This window comes from Epargyreus clarus, unplaced genomic scaffold (assembly GCF_041222505.1).
Source record: "Epargyreus clarus isolate Ecla_fem2 unplaced genomic scaffold, WU_Ecla_fem_2.2 ptg000006l, whole genome shotgun sequence".
In the NCBI taxonomy this organism is placed as follows: domain Eukaryota; kingdom Metazoa; phylum Arthropoda; class Insecta; order Lepidoptera; family Hesperiidae; genus Epargyreus; species Epargyreus clarus.
In genome coordinates this window covers 639,961-649,891 of record NW_027332214.1, presented here as the reverse complement: position 1 = coordinate 649,891, position 9,931 = coordinate 639,961, and the positions used below count along the sequence as shown (strand labels likewise).

Sequence of the window (9,931 nt, the reverse complement as noted above, 5' to 3'; positions counted from 1 at the left end):
GCGATGAATGAAAGTGGATACCCTAGATGTTGGAGCGTTTCCACTGCACCCTGGTGTTCTCATTGTGTTACAGTCCGAACGTGGTACAATGGGTAAAAGTAACGTAACGTAAACGTCGCAGAATTATTAAAAAACGATTAAGGACAAAATAGAAGACGAAATAACATTAAAGACAGGAGCCTATATTGATGCATTATGATTTCTACCCTCATGGCTTACACTAGAAATGGTCATGAACTCATGAGCTTATTGTATACATGTATATAGAAATATACATGAACACTGACTGACCACACCTATAACTCTTTGCATGACAGATGAATATGGTGACCACTACGCCACAAAATAAAGTTTTTATTTTGTGACTACGCCTAACGGGTTGTAGCGGCGTCGAGATTTTATGAGTTGATGTTGCACTTGTCATTAAAAATAATAATAAAAATATAGGTATTTTAACTTTACAATCTTTAGTCAGATTAATTGCAGATGAAATATCGTAAAGGTTTCTTCCTTAACTTCAAAATATGTACAAACTTCGATGATTAATGTTTAAAAACGAGTGTTCTACAGTAAACTTTTCTGATATTTAGCACTCCGTATGATATCATCTCCGCACAATGGGACCGGAGCCCGATGACATCATACGTTCCGACCTTACGGAGTGGGTTTCTGATTTACTCACTCGCACTCAGCCATCGAGCGACTCGCCCATCAATGAATGACGCGCGATTCTCGTCTTTTTGCTCATAACAATAGTGATTTGCAGCACTTTCACTCGATATATTATTAAACAAGTGTATGCTAACGAAACAAGTACGTCCAGAACATTTTTCAAATAAGTAAGTGATGTGTATCGATAGCGGCTAAATATAGAAATTATCTACTTGCTTAGATTGTGATTCAGGTGTATAATAACACGTTAGTATTAGCAAATCCGTCAACAAATATTCTTTATTTGGGTTTAGATACAACATACGATGATAAATGGTTCCTCTAAAACGCTCTGACTTAACAACTTCACAAAAAATACAATTTTAATCTCAAATTAACATAACGGAATGTAATTAATTACGTATTGTATTATTATTGTTTTACCTTCTGAATTAAAACAAGGTGAAGGCAAACACGCTAGCTATGTAACATTAACATACGCGGTATTTCCTTATAGAGTTCTTTTTACCTGAATGTTGGTCAGACATACACTACCTTCATCTTATACAGATGGTCGCAGGTGGTACTCCTGGGGAAAAACAAAGTATGCGTCGACCACGGTGCTCCAGTGCGAATTGATAGAATGACTGAGTACTTGATGAAGGATTTATAAATCGCTCGAAAGCAGTTAAGATAAGAATCTGGATGTTTAACGAAGTTTTGAAGGTGAAGACTGCGTAGCCCAAATGGCGACATTACCGTCATCCTAATTGGCGCCTTATTGCACCGGTGTTCGTGTTCTGTGATATGATTTGAAGGGTGGGGTAAATTAAAAATACTCGGATATATGGTCCATTCCAACAAAGCGCACATGACACATTCTTGGTACTTCTAAGTCCAAAAAATGTTTTTTTAGAAAGAAATCTGAAATATTGAAATTGTGAAGGCTTATTATGAATTATTATTATTATCGGTCACTTATTGAAGGATCGATCGCGCTTAATGTTGCCTTATCAAAAATCATTAGTCATAAAACTACAAATGACAAAAGGAACATTTTTACATAAGTACCTTCTTTAATTTAACAAACTCATATTTAGCATGCAATCATTGTTGCTTACTAAACGGTTGTAAACAAATGCAGTTGTTACTCTGTAACGAAAGATAAATTATATTCTTTATTAACTCTATTTGTTTATATTGTAATTTCACATTCGAAAAGTTTATTGCACAAATTTCATGTTTTAGTCGTAGTTACCTAGGTGTATTACACACATGTTGCATAATTTTTTAGACGAAATGGAATCTTTGGAGTCTGGTCGAGGTGTACAAGTGGTGAACCCCGGGGCCGAGCACACGTTCACGCTGGACGAGGAGGCGCTGGCGGCGCTGCTGCTGCGCGAGGACGTGCGCGACCGCTCCGCCGTCGTCATCTCCGTCGCCGGCGCCTTCCGCAAGGGCAAGTCCTTCCTGCTCGACTTCTTCCTGCGCTACATGCACCACAAGGTGAGCTAATCCACCGCGAGCCTGAATATAATAGCAGCAACATCGTTATAATCACATTTACATATTTATCCTAGGGCGAGTCCTACTTGCTATACAGTAATACATACTCCGTACTTACGCGATAAGTTGGACCGAGAGATGACTGCGTAAGTCGAATTCGCGTAAGTCGATGGTGAGATTTCGCATATGAATAATATGTGAACATTTACATTAATTGTGCTGTAAGTAAGTTTATAAACGGTAATAGAGAGTTGTACGTCGCTGAAACAAAATAGACGAGATTTGAAAATAAAGTAACTCCGGGTTCGCGTAAGTAGGGGTAGCCGTGGTATAACTATACTTTGTCCTACGGTTAGTATAACAAAAGATAAGCAACTCCGCTTAGCAGCAGGCAGGATCCGCTTATCTATCTCCTACCCCGCCGAATACCCACATATCCGTTACCGGCTAAAATAACAGTTACTGCATAATACCACAGTATAATATATCCTTATACTGTGATAATACATCCACCTTATCCTACAAAACCTCCTTGCTACGTTTTATACTGCATTATCTAAGTATAAATGTTTTTATTCCAGTACAATATAAAAGAAACGAGCGGCGAATGGATGGGCTCAGACGACGAGCCTTTAAAAGGCTTCAGCTGGCGCGGAGGCTCCGACCGGGATACCACCGGGCTGCTACTTTGGTCACAACCTTTCAAGGCCACCCTCGATAATGGAGAGAAAGTAAGCAATACTTGAATATACAGTGTTTCCGTTGCATGTACCTACTCTGATAGCAATAAGGAAGGAAAATAATAATTTTCCCTAAAGTTATTTACGTAACACAAATAACATTGTAACCGCAAATATAGATGGAAGTCAATATTTAAACAAATAATTAAACAGTTAGATCAAGACTATCTAAGCTTGATAATGTGCTTGATGTTTTAAATACTTTATCTTTTCTTTTTGTTCTCTAATGACCCCCTTTCTGGAGGAGGTCCTAGTCCAATTGGAGATTATTACTTATTTTTATTATTTTAAAGTAGCATACGTAAATCACCCTTGGATATTTATAACTGTACAAAGATCGTAATCCAACCAAAGGTAAACAAATGCACCTATACAACACTTAATAATAATAATAATAATAATAATATTTATTGCCATAACTGTTACAATTATAATACAATGGTGACATTTGTGATACATAGCGACATAACAGTTTACCCATATCGGGCATTGCAATTAAAGATACTTAAAATGACTCCCGTTAATGTCTATATTTTTCTTTACCGCATTTCTTGCTTACAAATACACTGTCACTAGGACTTAGCTAAAAATCGTTCGTAATGGCAACTGGTCCCCAACAGGTAGTGATATTCCTGATGGACACGCAAGGCACGTTCGACAGCGAGTCTACGGTGCGTGACAACGCCACGGTGTTCGCGCTCTCCACAATGCTATCTTCTGTGCAAATATACAACTTGTCACAGAATATCGAAGAAGACGACCTCCAGCATTTACAGGTAATAAGTTCATGACTTTCCTCCATTATTTTTGTTTTTAATATTTAACAGCGACTTGACTGACTTAACCGACATATTTAGATGTTTATTAAAAGTAATATCTTCAGCTATTCACGGAATACGGACGGCTAGCGCAACAAAGCAACGAGGGTGGTCGCAAGCCCTTCCAGAGGCTACAGTTCCTTGTCAGAGACTGGAGCTTCCCGTACGAGCACCCTTACGGCGCGGTTGGAGGACAGCAACTACTTGCGAAGAGGCTTGAGGTAAGGCTGTTATATATTCGTCACAAAATCTACTTTAAAATTTTGTGCTAAACACCGTATAAGATAAAAATTCACAAAAAATGTTATAATTGTTTTTTTGTTTTCAAAATTATTTTCCTATATTGGAGTTTACTCCTTAAGAAACGATTTGAGTTATAAGGCCCGGTACGGAAATTTTATGAGGAGTAAAATCAAGTGTAACACGAAAAGTTGAGGCGTAACGTAGAAAGAGACAAACATATATATCTGCAGGATTGAACGTGTAAAAGAATGAGATGGAATACATTACACAGCGTATCTCATTCTCGGGGTCTCCTCTTTGCGCGATACTTCGTAGTCTCACTGTATAGTTCACTACCTCCAGTCTGAGAGTTGAATGTGTGCGTATGTTTGTACGTGTGTGTTGCGCGCCTGCGTATTATTTTATATTCGATATATATCATAATTATCGTTCGTAAGGAGTAAACTCCAATCTTGCGTCGTAGCTGACACACACACACTTTTTTTTCATATTTTTTGTGTCTTCTAAAAAATAAAAACCTACATTCGAAATTGGCGCGAGAAGGCGCCAGAAAAACACTCTTAAATTTTCACAATTAAGTCTGAAGGTATGTGTTCTATCATATAAAAATAATAATAAATTTCTGGATACAGGTTCACGAAGGCCAGCATGAGGAGCTGCAATCCCTGCGGAGGCATATCGCGGCCTGCTTTGAAGAGCTGGCCTGCTTCCTCATGCCCCACCCAGGCCTTAATGTAGCTACCAACCCTAATTTTAACGGCAGTTTAACAGGCAAGGATACCTAAGATATTTAAAAATATAATTAGACTTTTCTGATATTTAGTTTACTCAATATGCTACAAAAATTAAAAAAAAAGATTGATGGGGGGTGGTCAATTTTTTACCGCGCCAGGCGTTACCTAAGTTCGCGCGGGAGTTATAGGTGAATTATAGATAAAAAATATGAATATGAATTTACAGATATAAGTCAAGAATTCAAAATATCTTTGAAGCAGCTGGTGCCGATGCTGCTGGCGCCGGAGAACCTGGTGCCCAAGCTGATCGAGGGTCAGAAGATTAAGGCTAAAGACTTGCTTCTTTACTTTAAGGCCTACATGAAAATATTCAATGGCACTGAACTTCCTGAACCTAAGACCATATTAGAGGTGAGCAGACGACTTAATTATAATGATGAAAAAATATTATGATTTTTGCCCGGAATTTAACACAATTTTGATTTATTAGCATGACAAAGATTTAGAAACGCCGTAGTGTGCCAGCCAAGTTCTGAAAATATATATAGGTATAACTTGATTTAATTACTAAACAAAATTCGTGGGGTACGCACGAAATTCCTAACTTTTCCCTAAAATCATAATCCTTAACCTGTTTCAACCTTAATTGCTTAAAATTTTCGATTTCAGGTGTATGTATAGGTATACCAATTTGAGAGGTGCATTAGTGTTTTATAGTGTTTCCATAAAATGTACCTTTCCTTAACAAGATGCTGACGTTCGCTTCTCTAGGTTCGTAAAAATAAACTATTGCACACGAAAGACCACATTTTAAAAATCAAATCTTTTCTCCAGGCCACAGCCGAAGCCAACAACCTGTCAGCGGTGTCGGAAGCGCGCGAGGTGTACGAGAAGCTGATGGAGGAGGTGGTGGGCGGCACGCGGCCGTACCTGCAGCCGCGGCTGCTGCAGCGGGAGCACGAGCGCGCGCGGGACAAGGCCATGCACGCCTTCCACAGCAAGCGGAAGATGGGCGGCGACGACCTCGCTAACACGTATGGGGATAAGCTTCTCAAGGTAAATCGAGTGAAACTATTTTTGGTTTTTCACTGAAAATATCGTTAGGTTAGGTTAGGTTAGTTGTTGTTGAAAGTACTTAATATTGCTTACGATATTTTGGTTTTTTAGTTCATAATAAGTTCTTAAGAAGAAAATTGTATTTTTAAACATAAGTGGTTGTTCTAGAGAAGCCTTTGAGTAGGTAAATTATAACAAAATTATACATTTTAATGGTAAGAAAATGTGTTAATTAAACTAAATGAATGTATTGTCTGTACAGTAATTGTTAGTGCCGAAGTGATCATTGAAGATTATAAACAATATTTATAGGATTTGAAGTGCTTATTAGGTATTGCTAACATTACAAATCAACAGGGAATATAAAGTGTAACGTCTATATATAAAGTTCAATCTTCAAGCTGATTATCCAAACAGGAGCTAGAAGAGACCTACGAGCAGCTACGCGCGCACAACGAGAGCAAGAACTTCTTCAAGCTGGCGGGCACGCCGGCCGTGCTGCTGGCGGCGGCGCTGCTCGGCTACCTGCTGGGCGCGCTGGGCGCCGCGCTGCCGCTGCAGACCCTCGCCGCCGCGGGGCAGGCGCTGAGCATAGCCGCTGTGGCTATGCTGCTCGTCTGGGTGTACTCTAGGTTAGTGACGCTAACGTTCAGGTAGCGAGTGGAAAATAGATAAAAATTAAGTACATACATACTTTTCCGAGGCTTTCCAGGTTAGTCTACAGGGGTCTGGGGTAGATTACAGATGTAAATGGACGCCAGTAGCCGCTTACCATGTCGACTGCATACTCGTCTGCTACTCCCATATCAAAAAAAATGTGAGCCGTCACGGGACGCCTGGCTGATGTGAAACATCGACATTATTTTGTAAAAGTAATATGCAGAAAAGAACATATTGTGATAAGAACTAAATATGTCATATTGATCAAATAAAATATTAAGATTTTGGCGCATGCCGTAGCGCGTCGCCACGGCAGAAATCGGTTTTACGTGCGGCTATAGATGTTTCACATCAAAAGAATCTTCATAGAGAAAACCTTATAGTAATCCATCCATCCATCCATCCATCAGCCTTTTGAGGTCCACTGCTGGACATAGGCCTCCCCTAATTGGCGCGCCACGCGGTCTTCTTCAGGTCGTCGGTCCACGTTATTATTAAGGACATTCTACACAAAAGTGATAATTATACCTCTTTTTATTGCCATTTATTAAAAAGAAATACTTTTTCTTTTCAGGGTAACGGGTAATTTACGAGATGTTGCCATACAATTGGATGAATTTGCAGAGACGACACGTGACTACGTATGTGTAGTTTTAATACACACATCATCTATTTTAACATGTAACATTAACTTATATTTGAAATATAATTTAAAAAATGCTTTTAGGTTTTGCAACAAGTGTGGGGCTCGGTGAGTCACCGCGCGGCGGCCGCGGCGGTCGGCTACAGCGCGGACAAGAAGCGCTCGTAGCGCCCTCTTCACCTGATATTATAATTATTATTTGTAAAGAGGCGAAATGTATTTACTTTTTTATCTGTATCTATTTACTGTAAATAGCCCTTTATTTTATTAAAATAAAAGCTCACTCAGTGATACTTTTGTAAAAAAACATTTTCTTAGAATAGTGCATTATATCATTGTCACAAATAAATTATTAATCTGGAACTTTCATGAGAATACAACTTTTCAACCACCCACTAAATTACAAAGATAGTACTAATCAGATAGATTGCTATATTTATGTTTTATATAGAAGTTATTTTTTTCTATAATACTGTTCATTGATAAATAGATAGATAGATAGATTATTTATTTCAAAAACTTAAGCAACAGCAAATTATAATACATAATTAACAATGAAGTCCAGAAACATACATACAAAAACAAACGAAATTACTTATGAACTAAATTTTCTTTTATAAATTTAAAATGAATTTTGCTAAATGTAAAATAAAGAAAGTACTTACTATAATGCCATTCACGATATTAAGTCATGCAAATAGTCACCTAAACAATGTAACATATTTATAGGACAAGATACATAACTCTCGAATAATTATCGAGATTATAATGTAATTACAATAATTTTCGTAAATGTATTATATTATGCAGTATTTTATATATTTTGTTCTTGCGTTCATGTGATGGCTTATGACAAGTATAAAGGAGTAAGTATAAAGGAAATAAACATTATTACGTAAAAGGGCCGCTCAGTTTTGAAAAGGCAAGATATGGTGTGGAATTTAATGAATAAAAAAATTTTTAACAAAAAAATAAAACCGACTTCTATGTCACTACAAAGTAAAAAATAATTGAAATAAATGTTGGTTTAGTACATATTTCTGAAGTTGGCGCTCATATTGAACATGCTGTTTACGCTGTTATCAAACGAAATATATTGAGCGCCGACTTCAGAAATATGTACTAAACCAACATTTATTTCAATTATTTTTTACTTTGTAGTGACATAGAAGTCGGTTTTATTTTTTTGTTAAAAAATATTTTTTTCACCCTTTTTAGTGATGATATGCTAACGTTTGTATTAATATTATGTAAAATTGTATAAAGGTGATCATGAATAAAGGTAAGGTCTGAATTCATACGGATTGGACCCACCCGCTCGCAGGGCGCTGCCGCGCCCTTCTCGCTTAGTTTTATATTGTCTTATATGTTCCAACCTAACCTAACCAATTCAATACGAAACACTATAGGCGAGGCTTTATGGGATACTAATTTTTGGCTAGGTTAGGTAGGAACAGATAAGTAAATAAATCAAACTAGGTGGTAAAACTCTACTAGTGTACCGGTCCAATTTACCTTAATTCAATAGTTAAGAAAAGAAAAAGGAGTTGAAGGTCAAATTTTTCATCATATGTCTCTGTCTAGCAACTTCATTACAACAAATGTATATTCTATATACTTTACATGGGAGGCACATCTGCATCATCAGGATTGAAGAATTGAAGGTCATATCTTCCATCATATGTCTCTACTCATGACCTCATCATATATTCGTAAGCTCCAAATGCCTAACTTGTATGATTGAGGCAGGAGGCACTTCTGCATTATCAGAGTTGAAGAGTAGAAGGTCAAATTTTCCATCATATATCTCTACCTATCAACCTTATTGAATATTCATAAGCATCAAATGGCTAACTAGTATGGTTGAGGCAGGAGGCACCTCTGCATTATCAGAGTTGAAGAGTAGGAGGTCAAATTTTCCATCATATATCTCAACTTATCGATTTTATAAATATCCATAAGTTCCAAATTCCTAACTTGTATGGTTGAGGCAGGAGGCACCTCTGCATTATCAGAGTTGAAGAGTAGAAGGTCAAATTTTCCATCATACATCTCAACTTATCGATTTTATAAATATCCATAAGTTCCAAATTCCTAACTTGTATGGTTGAGGCAGGAGGCACTTCTGCATTACCAGGGTTGAAGAGTTGAAGGTCAAATTTTCCATCATATCATGTTAACCTAAATACTCAATGTTAATTTTAAGTTTCATGAGAATTGAGTGGGTAGAAGGTAAGTTGTCATGAAATATGTAAAAAGCAGGGGTAGTGATGATGAGTTCCACCCCATAACTTAAATTCTAATCATCAGAGCATACTAATGGTAGGAAAGTACCGCAACGAAACTCCATTTCATATGAAAAAAAGAAAATTAAAATTGGTTAAGAAATACTCGACTTATTCAAGTTTATATGAAATCGGGTTTTTCCAATTTTCCGGGAAAACTGGCGGAAATTTTCAAATTTCCTCGAAATGGGACCCCCTGTGAAACTAGCCACATACAATGGTGTATGAATCATGTCGATCGGTCGCGGCATCGTGAAAAAATCGCCGAACAAACATAAAAAAAAAATATATATATATATATACGGTCGAATTGAGAAACCTCCTCCTTTTTTGAAGTCGGTTAAAAATAGAAAAGAAGTATTTTTACAATCGTTTAATAAAGTATTTTCTGGCTACTTAAATAAAATAATACGATTAGATACAAGTGACAATATAAGTGTATAGATTTTAATAATTATTTACTTTTATATGGTAAGTTTGAGGTGTTTTCTACAAAAGTGTTGAATATTAAAATATTATTATTATAAAATATTTTTTTTATTTTTCTACTAGTTTATTGTGAGCGTTTTTGAAACAGATACAATTAAACATGTTT

General features: G+C 36.9%; 1 protein-coding gene across 4 annotated transcripts; it reads left to right on the top strand.

Annotated features, from left to right (window-relative positions):
- Nucleotides 1-637: 637 nt before the first annotated feature.
- LOC140742601 (atlastin) lies at nt 638-7,901 on the top strand. Of its 4 annotated transcripts, none has more exons than XM_073073523.1 (11): nt 638-918; nt 1,946-2,157; nt 2,739-2,888; nt 3,518-3,673; nt 3,781-3,936; nt 4,591-4,729; nt 4,919-5,103; nt 5,527-5,748; nt 6,166-6,380; nt 6,983-7,049; nt 7,136-7,901. In XM_073073523.1, exons 2-11 carry the CDS (start codon nt 1,951-1,953, stop codon nt 7,217-7,219), a joined length of 1,581 nt encoding a protein of 526 aa, XP_072929624.1. In that variant the 5' UTR covers nt 638-918; nt 1,946-1,950; the 3' UTR covers nt 7,220-7,901. The 4 variants fall into 4 exon arrangements, with proteins under 4 accessions (XP_072929624.1, XP_072929623.1, XP_072929625.1 ...); XM_073073522.1 differs by having other exon boundaries at nt 640-839; XM_073073524.1 differs by lacking the exon at nt 638-918 and adding an exon at nt 1,207-1,470.
- Nucleotides 7,902-9,931: the final 2,030 nt, after the last annotated feature.

Excerpts from the sequence above, each read along its gene's own strand:
- LOC140742601 (XM_073073521.1), top strand. The coding sequence starts at position 1,927 with ATGTTGCATAATTTTTTAGACGAAATGGAATCTTTGGAGTCTGGTCGA. Across the intron at positions 5,104-5,526 it reads AACCTAAGACCATATTAGAG|GCCACAGCCGAAGCCAACAA; the intron begins GTGAGCAGACGA and ends TCTTTTCTCCAG. Across the intron at positions 6,381-6,982 it reads CTCGTCTGGGTGTACTCTAG|GGTAACGGGTAATTTACGAG; the intron begins GTTAGTGACGCT and ends TTTTCTTTTCAG.